This window comes from Leptopilina heterotoma, unplaced genomic scaffold (genome assembly GCF_015476425.1).
Source record: "Leptopilina heterotoma isolate Lh14 unplaced genomic scaffold, ASM1547642v1 Lhet_206, whole genome shotgun sequence".
Lineage (NCBI taxonomy): Eukaryota > Metazoa > Arthropoda > Insecta > Hymenoptera > Figitidae > Leptopilina > Leptopilina heterotoma.
Window position 1 is genome coordinate 372,143 of NW_025110922.1, and position 15,011 is coordinate 387,153.

General features: G+C 24.7%; 1 protein-coding gene across 6 annotated transcripts in view; it reads left to right on the plus strand.

The window, feature by feature from the left end:
- Nucleotides 1-13,345, plus strand: part of LOC122501155 (protein PALS1) — a 207,994-nt gene extending 194,649 nt beyond the window's left edge. For all 6 annotated transcript variants that reach the window (XM_043610433.1, XM_043610435.1, XM_043610434.1 and 3 more), the window contains 7 exons: nt 17-252; nt 3,353-3,668; nt 6,682-6,896; nt 7,598-7,800; nt 7,937-8,109; nt 10,197-10,361; nt 10,479-13,345. In XM_043610433.1, coding sequence (XP_043466368.1) covers nt 17-252; nt 3,353-3,668; nt 6,682-6,896; nt 7,598-7,800; nt 7,937-8,109; nt 10,197-10,361; nt 10,479-10,969 — 1,799 coding nt within the window. In that variant the 3' untranslated portion in view covers nt 10,970-13,345. The remainder of the gene's footprint in view (nt 1-16; nt 253-3,352; nt 3,669-6,681; nt 6,897-7,597; nt 7,801-7,936; nt 8,110-10,196; nt 10,362-10,478) is intronic.
- Nucleotides 13,346-15,011: the final 1,666 nt, after the last annotated feature.

Below are 15,011 nucleotides of genomic sequence, written 5' to 3' on the forward strand. Positions count from 1 at the left end.
TGAGAAATTGTTTCAGCTTACGGAGAGGTGGTTGCATCCCTCGAGAGGCTGCAACTTCAACTGCGAAGTATATCCGGGGCTTTGGGAATATCGGGACCAGGTGTCGAGGCTGAATTGGAAGCAGTTCGAACGCTTTTGGTTCAAAGGCGATTTGCAACCGCTTTGTCGACTCATCACGCCTTGAAGAGTCGATTGAGATCTGGCAAAGTTCTCAAACATTATTCGGAGGATGCGTCAACTCTCGCTCGAGATGTGAGTTTAATATTCTTTATGATTACAATCCCCTTTGACTGAGGCGGTGGAATTTTTCTGGAACAGAGAATATAAAGATTTCGATGATTTCTTCTGCTCATTTCTGACAATTTTCAAATTAGAAGCTATTTTTCTATTTATCTTGAAAGTTCTTGAATTTTTGGAAAATGGTTCGTAAATTTTGGAAATGTATGGAAATAACTCGAATTTTAACTTGCGATTAAATTAAAAAGAAATGACAATAAATTAATTGACATTTTTTTAATTTAATCGAATTTTTAATACTTTTTTTTCGATCTTTTGCTTCTCTACATTCTTCTTTGCATATAGAATTTCCAAGGAAAGAATTTTTTCTTATTTGAATTTTAACACGAAAAAGAGAAATAAAGTAACTTATACTATTTTCATAGTATAATTTAAACTGTTGGGAATTTCTGCTTATTTCTGACAATTTTAACTATTTTCAGAGTAAATTTTTCTATTTCCAAAGAAAATTGTTGTAAGTCTCAAATTGCAGGAGTTTATCGACCTTTTTCGATTATTTTTAAAAAATCCGTTCTCTTACACTTATTTCATTAAAATGGCAAATTTTTCTGATATTAATTGCAACTTATTTAGATTTTTTTAGTGCAAAATATTTACGAACTTAAAATTCACCACGTTGATGAACAAAAAAAAATTTGTTTATTGTATTCGAATATTTCTTTTATAAACTTAAAAACTTTTAAACTAAAAAACTATTATTTTCTTTTAATTGTTGTTAAAATACAAAAATATTCCCTTTTTATACATTTTTATGGCAAAATTATTGCGTTATTTTTAAATAATATACTTATTGGAAATTTTTTTTCATTGATCAACGCTGAGGACTTCAGATAAACATTTTAGAGTCAAATTTTTTTTCTGGAAATTTTTTCTTTTTTTCAAGTTTTTTGGAACATAAAACAAATTTTGTATAAAAGACTTATAAAAAGCAAAAACAAAATTAAATATTCAGAATTATTTTTTTAATATTCGGCTCAATATTATTGCAAATAAAATTTGAATTTGATGAAGAAATAAATAAATTTCACTCATTTGAACGTTCAGAACTTTAGGGACTTGAATTCATTGTAAATAGTGAAATTTATCGTTCATTATAAATTAAAACAATTTTAAAAAATTTATTTTTTGAATATTTTTCAAAATTTATTTCTGAATTCGAAAAAAATTCGAATTTTTTTTTGGTACATTTTTATGAATTCTGTCTTCAAAATTTCTTTAAGTCACAACTTTTTCTATTTTATTATAAACAAAGAATTTTCATGAAACTTTTTGCTGTGTAGAATTAAAAGCTTTTGTTTGAATTCGAATAATTTAGAGAAATCAGAATTATAACGATTTAAATGAAGCAAATTTAAAAAAATAGAAAATAAATTTTAAACTTCTTAAAAATCTCTTCTGTTGTTTTTAAATTTGAAACATTTTTCTCAATTCAATTGTAGACATTTTTTTAGTATAATTTTTTGAGATTTTCACGTGAATTTGTTTTTTAAGGAATTAATAAAATTTATTTAACTGACTGAAAAAATTTATTTCGGAAGTATGTAGAAAAATCTATTCGGAAAATAGTAAATATTGTCGCAAAAATTCCAAATAGTTCAAATTTTCTTTGTAAAGAATTTACTGAATTGTCTTTTAACAAAAATTTTCTTTTATTTATTAAATTTTATTATTAAAATTTTCGAAACATCGAGAATTTAAAAAATTTTTGATTAAAATTCTTGAAAAATCGTGAATTTTCAACATTTTTTATTAAAATTCTTAAAAAAATTTATTATTTTTTAAAAATTTATTATTAAAAATTGTTATTTCCTGGATAACTTACACTATTCTTAAAGAAAATTTTTTTAAAATAAAATTTAGTAAATTTAAGGGAATAAAAAGGGGTAAAAGAGAAAAAAAGGGAACTTTGAGTCCTGTGTTCAACAAAATTCCTACTTTATAAAATTTTCCAATCCATAGAATTGTCAGAATCACCGAAAAAAATTTTCTGTTTGAAGAAAAAATCAAAAGTCTCTCTTCTGAAAATTTTCCTAAAATTTTGTACGTTCAAGTAAACGAAATACTTTTTTGTCTAACAATCTTTTTAAAAATTACAAGATTGAGATAAAAAATACTGTAAATGAAACATTTCTGTATGAATTCTTTAACCCTTTGAGGACCAGTGTTGCTTTCAGGCAACATGAACATTTTTTTATTAACTCGTGCATAAATTTCCTCATTTTCAAAACTGAATATTGAAACAATAATTTTCACATAGTCTGAAAAATTTCGTATGACAGACACTGGTCTTCAAATAAAAAACTTCAATAACTGTCCCTGAAAAGTTTGCTTAAAAATCAAAAATCGCGATTTTTTAAGAAAAAATTTGGTCCTCAAAGGGTTAATTATAAAAAAGACAAGATTTTGATGAATTGATGATCCTAAAGATTCGAACGTTCAAATGAACGACGATTTTTTTCTACTTCATTAAAATTTGATTTTTGTTAGAAATTTTTTTTTTTAGTTTAGAAATTTAATTCGTTTCTACTTTCTAATAAATGTTAATATTATTTTTAATTTTATTTCAGTATTTTTCAAAATATTTAGATAGAAACAAACATTAAACTTATTTTTCAACTTAATTTTGAATAAATAAAGAAATGTACACAAATTATTATCAAATAAAAAGAAAAAAGAAATAAACATTAGGAAAATAGAAAAAGTCAAATTAAAAGAAGTAAAAATAGTCATTTAATTTGAACGTTCAAAATTTTAATGACATTTCTAAAAAATGTTTCTCGGAAAAAAATTTCTTCATAAAGTGTAAGATAAATTTTTCAAACAAAACCCCTCCGAAAGTCTGTAGGTTCACAGAGAGACAGAAAATAACAATAGATTTTAAAGTTTATGAATTTTCCACAAATAAAAAAATAATATGCGTAGGCAACGCCCACGATTGCTATTCATGAGTGACAGAGAGAAAGAAAGAGAGAAATTCCGCGATTTAATGAGGAATTCAAGGTCATTTACGAAAGAGTCATTGCTTCTTGTTGACGGTTTAATTGTCATTTTACAGTGTGTCGAGGTCCTGGAGCAATGGCAATCATCAATGGCTGCAAAAGCCGCAACAGCGGGGGAAACGATAGCTGCCGCTGAGGAACTAACAGCCTTACTAACTAGTTATGAAATGGAAGGTCTTCTGTTGGCTCACGACTCGATTATCTCCTGTGTGGATGGCTTCCAGGCAAAACATAGTTCCTCCTCACCGAGCGGTCCACCTAGTCCGTCGTTAAGTTCCCGTGTAGCTGACAATATCAAGATCATTAGAATAGAAAAAACCAACGAACCTCTAGGGGCTACCGTAAGGAACGAAGGAGAAGCTGTCATTATTGGTAAGTTGTGGTTAACCAACTGCAATGGAACTTGAAAAAGAATTTATATTGAGAAAAGTACTTTTTTTCCCCTCCTTTTCTTCGTTTTCTTCATTTTCTTCATTTTTCTTCTTTTTAGAAAACCTAGTCAATTATTTCACGGATCAAAGATTTATGTGAAAATAATAATCTTCTCGCGATATTAAAATTTACTGCCGGAATTTATTATTATTTTATTTAATACCGTTTTAACCAACGAGAACTGGTTTCGTTAAACAATTTATTTCACTTGATGGCCGAGTTAATATTTAAATAATCGTATTGATAAAAATATAATTGAATATTGCTGAATTGACAGTGACACATTTCAGTTATTCGATTAAATTATAAATCGATACAACAATCTTTTTTTTAAATTACATTTTATCCATTTTATTAACGTTCATGATTGATGAAATCTATAACGTTTCTGATCAACGATTTCAAAGAATTTTAAAAATAATATTATTATTTATTCAGTTGCAATCAATGCGATTATTTGGATTTTAAAGCCATCATCAAGAGAATTAGTTGTTTAATGAAATTAGTTTGTTGGATTAAATTTCGTTGCAATTTAGTTCCATTGCATTTCGTTGCAAAACTTTAATAAACTTTTGTCTGAAAAAGCTTTTTTCGAGAATATTGTGAATTCTAAATTTCAATTTATCCAAATTTTAAACAATATAAATTTTTAACTTTGATCAATTAATTAAACAAAAGTGTTTTGAATTAAAATTCATTGTAATAGGTAAAAAAGGGGATTTTAATTTTTAAAAAGGAAATTCAATTTAAACAAGGATATTTTTCAAAATAAGTAAAATCGAAGGAATTCAATTATTATTAAAACATTTTCGTAAAATGATTCAAAAAAATACAATTATTTTCAAAAATTTGGATAAAAAGATAAAATTCTTGACAAATTCAATTACTTTTACAAAAAATAAGATTTTCCACAGTAATTCAATTAGATATTAAAAAAAATAAATATAATTCATTGTAAGAATTCAATTATTTTTTTTAAATATAACAAAATTTTTCACTGAAATTGAATTATTTTTATAAATAAAAAATTTTTTTTAGGAATTCAATTATTTTTGAAAATTTTAATGAAAAATTCCTAGCAACTATTTAATTATTTTCCACAGTAATTCAATTATTAAAAAAAAAAAAAAAAAAATTCATTGTAAGAATACAAATATTTCTTTTTAAACATAACAAAATTATTCACTGAAATTCAATTCTTTTCAAACATTTTAATAACATTTTTCGCAATAGTTCAATTATTTTCATAAATAATAAAATTCATTGCAGAATTTCAATTATTTTAAATACAATTTTAGGTAATTAAATTTTTTTGAAATAATTCAATTATTCTTTTTGATTTTAATAAAATTCTTCCCAAGAATTCAATTATTTATATAAATAATTCTTCGAAAGAATTCAATTATTAAAGATAAATAACAGAATTATTCCTGAAAATTCAATTATTTTTGAGGCATTTTATTAAAATTCTTTGCAAAATTCAATTATTTTTATAAATATTAATAAAATTCTTCCCAAGAATTCAATTTTCTTTTCTTATGAAAACATTTTAATGCTATTTTTCACACAAATTCAATTACGTTTATAAATAACATGAATCTTCGCAAAAATTCAATTAGTTTCAAATATAATTTTAATCTTAAAAGAATTCAATTATTAAAAAAATTTTAATTAAAAAGAGAAAGAATTTATTTGTTTTCAAAATTTCTAATAAAATTCTAAGAAAAAATTACATTATTTCAGATTTCAAATAATGAAAGTTACGAAAATTGTTTTAAATTTTCAATATAATTAAATTCTTATAAAGAATTGAATTAAAATTTTTGAAAATAATTCAATTCTCAGAAAAAGTATTTATGAGAATTTATAAAAATAATAGAATTCTTGACAATAATTTTCATATTGTAATTGTTTAAAATAATTAAATTTCTGCGAAGAATTATATATTAAAATTCTTAAAAATAATTAAAATTTGTTAAAGAATTTAATTAAAATTATATTGAAAATAATTTAGTTCTTACGAAGAATTTTATCAAAATTTTCGGATATGAATTTTTTCGAAGAATTATATTAAAATTTTTAAAAAATAATTATATCTTATCGAGAAATTTTATTAAAATTCTATCAAAGATAATTGAATTCTTGCCAAGAATGTTATTAAAATTCTTGAAAATATTTGAATTCCTAGAAAGGATTTTATCAAAATTTATTGAAACAATTAAATTTGAAAAATTTTGATAATATTTTTGAAAATAAAAAAAAATTCGAATTAAAATGTGAATTGAATTTATAATTAAAATAATAATAATTTTTTTTGACACCTTCTAGTCACTTCTTTTTAGAAAATAATTTACTTTTTCACCTATTTAAGGGAAAAATGAACTGTGATCCCTGTATTTTGTAAAAAAATATTTTGTATATTAAAAAACTTAAATCTGGAGTAAAAAAATTTCGAATTTCTATTGTTTTCCAATTTAAAGTAGTATTTTAAAAAAATATATTTAAAAAGAAAGAACTTTCGTTCATTTGAATGTTCAAAATCTTTATGAAATTTCGAAAAGAAAATTTGTAAACAAAAAATGTTATTCCTTTTTCTGTGAAAAGTAAAACTTTATTTAAATCCTTGATCTTAAGATTTGTGAAAAATAAAACAAAAAAAATTGTCAAGAAAAAAGTTTATTGTCTTATTTGTAAAAACTAAAAAGTATAATTTTTTATTAATTATTAATCATAAAATTTGTAAAGAATAAAACTAAAAAAAATTTGTTAACAAAAAAGTTTATTCCTTTTCCTGTGAAAAGTATAAATTTTTGTTTTAATCATAGATCACAAAATTTGTAAACTTCATCAACTTTTTTAATTTTATTAATTTAAATTCTAATTTTCATAATTTTCAACATTCACGAATAAAGGATTCAATGATGAGTGACGAAATATTTCTTTCGGATTACAGGTCGTGTGGTGCGAGGAGGAGCTGCCGATAAATCGGGATTGTTACATGAAGGTGACGAGGTGCTAGAAGTGAATGGCGTCGAAATGCGAGGAAAGAGTGTGAATGAAGTCTGTGACATTTTAGCTGGAATGCAAGGAAGTCTGACGTTCCTAATATTTCCTGCTCCTACAATAAATTCGAATTCGAATAATAATAAACGAGAAGATAATCAACAGGTAAATCAATTAGTGCAATTAATTTTCGAAACTTTCGACAATCTAATCCAATCAATTATTTAATATTTCACTTTACATTCAATATCATATTATAATCAATTTGCCATTAATATATCAGTGCAAAGTGTTAATAAATCAATTATTAATTACTGCGTGAAACTAAACATTAATTTCAAATCTATTAACAATTTCATTCGAGTATTATTAATTCTTAATGGGGTTTTCAAGTCGGTAATTTTTTTAAAAACCAAATACAAAAAAAGCGATGATTTATTTTATTTTTGTTTCAAATTTATGTTATTTTTAAGCAATTGCTTTTTAAGTAACAATTAATTTCTTAATGTTACACACAGAAGAATTAGAGATGAATTTAATTTGAAAAAAAAATCATTTTTTCATTTTGACGCTTTTAAAAACAATTGTTTTTAAAAAAATTATATTCATTATATTCGGAAAATTAAATACGGTATTTGGAAAATTAAAAAATTTAATTAAAAAATTTTTAATTGTGTATTTTTAAAAATTTAATTCTTGGAAAGTGAATCAAAAATATGGTTACAAAGATTTGACTGCAGTTATATTTTATACTATAAGTATAAAAATAAAAATTGCATTTTATACCAAAAATGTAGTATGTATTTTGTTGCAAATTTGGAAAATTGACTTTAATTGTACGTATAATTGGATGTTTCCTTGAATAGACACAACATGTGCGGGCACATTTCGACTACGATCCCGAGGAAGATCCTTACATTCCTTGTCGAGAATTGGGAGTGAGTTTTCAAAAAGGCGACGTGCTTAACGTTATTTCTCAAGAGGATCCTAATTGGTGGCAAGCTTATCGAGAAGGAGAAGAAGATCAAACTTTGGCTGGTTTAATTCCCAGTAAAGCCTTCCAGCATCAGTGAGTTTTTATTTTCATTTTATACCAGTTTTCATTTTTATTTTTGATATTTTTCATTTTTATTTATTCACTCATTTTGATATTAATTATTATTTATCATTAATTCAATTATTTATTTATTTTCCTCATTTTCCAGACGTGAATCAATGAAACAAACAATTGCTGGCGATAAATCAACTGTACGTGGTTCGAAAAAATCCAGTACGTTACTTTGTGCGAGAAAAAATCCAAAGAAGAAGAAACGAAATAAATTTGGTTCGAATTTCAATGACGATGGATATCCTCTTTATGCAACGACAAGTATTGACGGTAATTTCCATTTCATTCTTTTGAAAATTAATGTTTCTGATTTTTTTTTGTCTTTAGCATTTTATATTTCGCTTATATCCCTTGGAATTGACGCTCAGCTTCGAAAACTGTTTTTTGTTATTTTTATTGATGAAAAATGTCAATAATTTCATCTTTCTTAATTATTTAGGGAATTAAAAAAAAGTGGCACTAAAAGCTACTTTTTCTTTATTTAGAAAATTCGAATGAAAAAATTATTACATATTTTAATTAAATTCTTAGAAACGATTAAACTATTTTCAAAAATTTTTCGAAATTCAATTATTTTCAATATCTACTATTTTAATAAAATTTTCCAAAAGAATTCAATTATTTAAAAGAATTTTAATAAAATTCTTCACAAATTTTCGACTATTTTTATAAATAATAAAATTTTCCTAGGAATTAAATTATTTAAAATACAGTTCTATAAAATTTTTCGAAGAAAATCAATTATTTAAAAAAATGTTTTAAAAATTCTTCGCAAGAATTTAATTATTTTTATAAATAACAAAAATTAACGCATAATCATTTATTAGAAATGCAATTATTCTTAAAAATGTTATTAAAATTCTTTGAAAAAATTCAATTATTTCAAGAAATGTTTATAACATTTTTTATAAGAATTGAATTATTTTCAATAAAGTTTTAATTAAATTCGTGGAAAAAATTGTAAGATTTCAATTATTCTCATAAATAATAAAATTCTTCGCTGGAATTGAATTATTTTTTATAAATAATAAAATACTTTAGGAAAATTGAATTATTTTAAATATAATTTTAATACAACTCTTTGTACTTAATCATTAAATTATTTTCATAAATAGTAAAATTTTCACAGGAATTCAATTATTTAAAATACAATTTTCGTAAATTTTTTCGAACAAAATCAATTATTTAAAAGAGTTTTAATAAAATTCTTCACAAACATTCAACTATTTTTATAAATAATAAAATTATGCCTAAGAATTTAATTATTTTAACAAATTTTAATAAAAATCTTTGTAAAAAATTTAATTATTTTTATAAATAAAAAATTCTTCGCAAAATTGAATGTTGGAAGCGTTATATTCAAAAATTTTTAGAAATAATTAAATTTCAAAAGATTTTTAAATTGAAATCTTTGAAAATTTTAATTGTTGTAAAACTAATAATATTAAAATTTTTATTTAAAAAAAATTTATTAATTTAATTGATTTTTTAAAAAATGATTAAAGTTTTCAATAATTTTAATAAAAAATTTCAACAACAAAATTACAGAATTTTGAAGGAATTACAATTATAATCTTTAGAAATTGTTATGTTTCAGAAAGATTTAATTAATTAAAATGAGAAGTAATTAGATTAGAATTAGAAGTAATTATTTAAAATAATTCCTGCAGAAAAATAAATAAGTATTTAAATATTTATTAAAGAAAAGTTATTCCAGTTTTGAATATAATTATGAAAAAAATTCGTCTTTTGAAAAATTGTAAGTAAAATGTTTTGAAGATAGTTAAATTCCCGTAAATAATTTAAAAAGATTAAATTATATTTCCAATTATTTGGAAATTTTGGCAAATTTAATTGAAATAAATTTATATAGTTTCTCTCTGTTTATATATTTTAAAGAATTTTTGTTTCTACTTTTAAAAATTATTTTTAAATATAATCGTATTTTTAAAGAATTTTAAATGAAAATTTAGAAAATTATTGAATTTTGTAAAAAATAAGAAATAAATAAAATTTTTGCAATTTTTGTAAATCTTGTCTAATACGAATTTTTTTAGTCGTGAAATTTAATTCTTCAAATAGCTATTTCTTTATTCCAATTTTTTTTATTTTTAAAGCTACTTTTTGCCAAGTTTTTTAAATTTAATTATCGAGTGCAAAACTTGCGGGAAATTTTTCTAACTCTACAAATGAATGGAAGAAGTAAAATTAGTGACATTTTCATATCTAAAGACTTCAAATAATTATTTTTGACGCTGAGCGTCAACGCTAACTTCAGGAAAATTCTCGTTCACAATTCAAATCTCGAATATTTTCTATCTAATGGAATAATTGAATTATTTTCAAATTGTTCGCAGATTATGATAGCGAAGAGGTGCTTACATATGAAGAAGTGGCCTTATACTATCCAAGAGCGAATCATAAGAGGCCGATTGTGCTCATAGGTCCTCCAAATATCGGTCGACACGAACTTCGACAGAGATTAATGCAAGACAGTGAGCGATTCGCGGCAGCAATACCACGTAAGTTTTTAATTCTCCTATAATTTCCATATAATTATACAAAACAACTACTTACAATTAACAATAATTACTTTTTTCTTATTTGACGATTTTCTAAATTGATTTTCTCTTTATTAGACACAAGCCGACCCAGAAAAGATTCAGAGATCGATGGACAGGATTACCATTTTATATCTCGTTCACAATTTGAATCGGACATTCTTTGTAGGAAATTTGTCGAACACGGCGAATATGAGAAAGCATACTATGGAACTTCAGTGGAGGCAATACGTTCCGTCGTCAACTCAGGGAAAATCTGTGTTCTAAATCTTCATCCACAGAGTTTGAAAATCCTGAGAAGCTCCGATCTAAAGCCATACGTTGTTTTTGTTGCGCCTCCAAGTTTAGAGAAACTCCGACAGAAGCGAATAAAAAATAACGAAAATTTCAAGGAAGACGAATTGAAGGATATCATTGAAAAGGCAAGAGAAATGGAGGACAAATACGGTCATCTCTTCGACATGATTATCATCAACAATGACACCGATCGAGCGTACAATCAACTACTCACGGAAATTAATTCACTCGAAAGAGAGCCTCAATGGGTTCCAGCATCATGGCTCCAGTAGTATTAAGATTTTAAATTAAAAAAAAAAAAAACATGAGCCAGTCTCTACCAAATTTCGGACTGAGAAATCGATTTTACCAGCCCAAAATAAAGAAAAAAAAAGATTTCCGTATTTACAAAATACAGTGTGAAATCAAATAGTTAATAGTGTTTAGAGTTTTGCAGACAAATAAAAATAACATCAAGTGGCATGTAATAAACGTCGTCTTAGATTGTACGAAAAGCAAATATATATAAATATACTTATATAGAACAAAACAAAAAAAAAAAAAGCAGTGAGCCACCGCCGAATTTTGCTTCTTAAACGTCATCGAAGCATTTTTTGTGTATCTGTTTTTTCTCAATCGGCGAGAGCGATTTCTAATTTATAATAATATCTAATTTATATACTCTTCTTCATGGCACTCGAGTCAAATTTTTGTAATATTTGTTAACGAACTTTCACCGAGTTACTTCGCACGACCTTTTTCGATTCATAAAAAAGTGATTTTGACGCTGAATCACTTTCTCTCTCTCTGTCTCCTGCGTGAAAACAGTCGGTCGGTCTTCTCATCACTATTTAAAAAAAAGCCAATGTCTGTCGTAAACCTAGATTCCAAAAAAACCCCTAAAATTAAATAAACAAATTTGCAGGAAAATTACTAACTACTGTTCGCCATAGGCTATCTCGTGACTGTTTTTAGAGAAAAAAAAAAAAAACAAATCGTGTTTCTAACGTATAGAGTCGTTAGTGCAATAGACTTAGCTCGAGTATATTAAAAAAAAAAGAATGTCAAAAGTTTTTAAAAAGAGAGCGGTGATTAATCGCAGGAATAAATTACATTAAGCATCGATTGTCGCATCCCTCCATTCGTCGTCACCCTTTCCCTCCCTTTTTTCTAATTCACATCGTTCGTCGAATCAAAAAATGGACTTTTAATTTTTTACTTTCATCAATGTTAAAAATAATGCACCAAAATGCAAAAAGAAACTTTTTTTAAAAAAAAAAAAGAAAGACTTGAAAAGTATTCGAAATTAGTTTCTTTTTTATGCCAGTGTGTGTGTGCATGTGAGTGAATTTTCTAAGTTACAGTGACTTAAAAAGAACAATGTTAGGATCTTAGATTGTTTAAGAAAAAAATGCCTTTTGACTTTCTAGATCTGTATTGAGATCCAGCATTGTGCCAAGAGTTCAAAAAAAAAAAAAAAAAAAAAATCGGAAATGTGCCAAATTTTTTCGTATATAATTTACGAAAAAAATTCCCCAAGATTTTTTTTTTGCAAAATATCTTGCGCGCTCAATGGCACTTAAACTCATCAGCGTGTTTACTGACTGTGTAAATATCTGTGCAATTGTATAGAAAAGAAGGAGAAAAAATGGAAATTGTTATCGTTAGATTTATTTCTTTTTTTTTTATTATAATTGTGATCTATTGTCACCAATTTTTATTAATTATATTATTTTATTATAATTTACTATCTACATTTAAAGAGTGTACATTAACTATTATTGATATTGAAACGAGAAGCTACATAGAGTTGTATATATTATATATATATATAAAATATAAATATATACACATATATATACGCACATGTAAAAGTGTTCTAGTGGAGTAAAAGTGGAATCTCGATTTATTTTTGTTTGTTTGTAGTTTTCGAAAAATTTAAGTGCCATCTCAGAATTAAGCACTTTGAGAAAATGTTTTATTTTCTCTAATTCGTCATGATTCGAGATAATATAAACACCGTCCAGTAGTTTCAAAAAGAATCACTAGTTTCTTTTTTTTTTAAGCTTGTTCATTTTAGAAAAAAAGGACATTAATTTAAAGAAAGCTTCACTAGGATACTGACATTTTCACGTATAAATATGATTAAAAAATAAATTTGCGAATCGAGTAATATAAGTGGAAACAAATTGAAGGTGGACAATTGAAGACTTGTGCAAAAAGATTCTAATACGTTGTGTTTTTAAATAAAAGAAAAATAAATAAATAAATAGTGTTCGTGGATGCGGGTATCGATGAGTGAAAATTGAAATCCTAACACTTTTTGATGGTAATGTTCCTCTGAGCAATTATCTGTATTTACCCGAAATGGCAAAACTGCTTTGCAGGAGAGGCGAATAGCGAGATTCTTGATATTGAACTAAGATGATATGATATAGATTATATATATATAAATAAATATTTACGTATAAGCAGGGTTGGACGTTTTAAATATTGTGATGGTAATAGAGAAAAGATTTATAATAAACAAACGAGAAAGAATGTTTTATATCATTTTAAAACATAGTTCAATATCAAGTGTGAAATATGACTGTACAACCGCGCCGACATTTCACGTTCCACCTCACGTTCTGTTACGAATTCCGTTGAATAAAGGTTATTATAACATTTTTAATGCCTTTCTACTTATAACTTATTATAGATTAATTACATATGAACATAAATAGAAATAGTTTTTGAATTTTTAGTTATGTAAATTTTAAATATTTACTTATTTTCAATTTTTAACTTCTGTTTTCTTTAAATTGACAAAAGTTAGTAAAACTTTATATTTTTCGAATTTTTTTCATGAAAAAAACAAATTAAATTTTAAATTCGATTTAGTCGAAGTGTAAAGAATTCAATTTTGAACGTTTCAAACAATTTAAAGTTTCATTTAACTAACGTGAAGAAATTGATTACTGCGAGTCTTCGACTCTTTGACTTAAAAATCATTTTCATCATTTCCATTCAATTATTATTTTCTACAATTTTTAACTAAAATTCATCACTAAATCAATTATTTTTAATAACTTTTGAAAAGGTTCCTTTTTAGAATTTTCAAATCCATTTGTTTACAAGTCAATTTTACACAAATTTTAATTATTCAGAAATCCTTCAATTAAATATATGGGTGATTCTCCGCGTAGCGCACGATTTGGTTTATGAAATTAAAAAAATTTTTTTTTTCGTTATGATTAATATCAATATATTTTTTTGAAGATAAAGGCTTTAGAAAGAAAAATCCATAGCGGGCCGGAAAAATTATTTATAATTTTTGTTGTAAACAAGTGTAGTAATTAACTAATTCACTGTTTGGACACATTCTGTCAAAAAAAAATTTTGCGGTAATTTAAACAATATTATATCATAAATCTCATTTAAAAATTATTATTTCGGTAATTTATGGTAATTTATGGAAATTTATGGTAATTTTTGGAAATTTATGGAAATTTTTGCGATAATTCATAAAAATATGTAAAATTTAAATTATTAGTAAAAATTTGGATTTTGGTAATTTATGGAAATTTTTGGAAATTTATGGAAATTTTTGCGATAATTCATAAAAATATGTAAAATTTAAATTATTATTAAAAATTTGGATTTTGGTAATTTATGGAAATTTTCGCGGTAATTTATGGAAATTTATGGCAATTTGTAAGGTAATTTAAAGAAATTTTGTCGGTAATTTTTAAAAATATTCAAAGTAGAAATCACAATTTAAAATTTTTATTTCGGTAATTTATGAAAATTTTTGCGGTAATTTATAAAAATTTTCGTGGTAATTTATGGAAATTTATTTAATTAATTTATGGTAAATTTTTCTGAGCAATAGGTTTCCCACATAGCACAATAGTATGAGGTAAGGTTATGTTGAGTACTAATCGTAAGGCTCATAAGGTTACACGATATTGCTGTGGTAGACCTGAGGTGAACTAAAAACTTCCGCCATGGAGGTAAGGTTACATGTTAGGGTGTGGTGACTATATATGATAAGGCCATGGTAACCTTACACGTTAAGGTTGAGGTAACGTTACATGTTAAGGTTGAGGTAAGGTTACATGTTAAGGTTGAGGTAACGTTACATGTTAAGGTTGAGGTAAGGTTACATGTCAAGGCTGAGGTAAGGTAATTATTAAGTTGTAAGGTTGAGGTAAGGTTGTGATAAGTTTACCAGTTATAGAAAATATTGAAAAAATAATTAATAAATAAATATTCAATTAAAATGTTAAGTTTGTTGCTCTTCTCTATTTTGGAAACCTGACATGAAGCAGAAAATTTTGAAAACAAATTTGG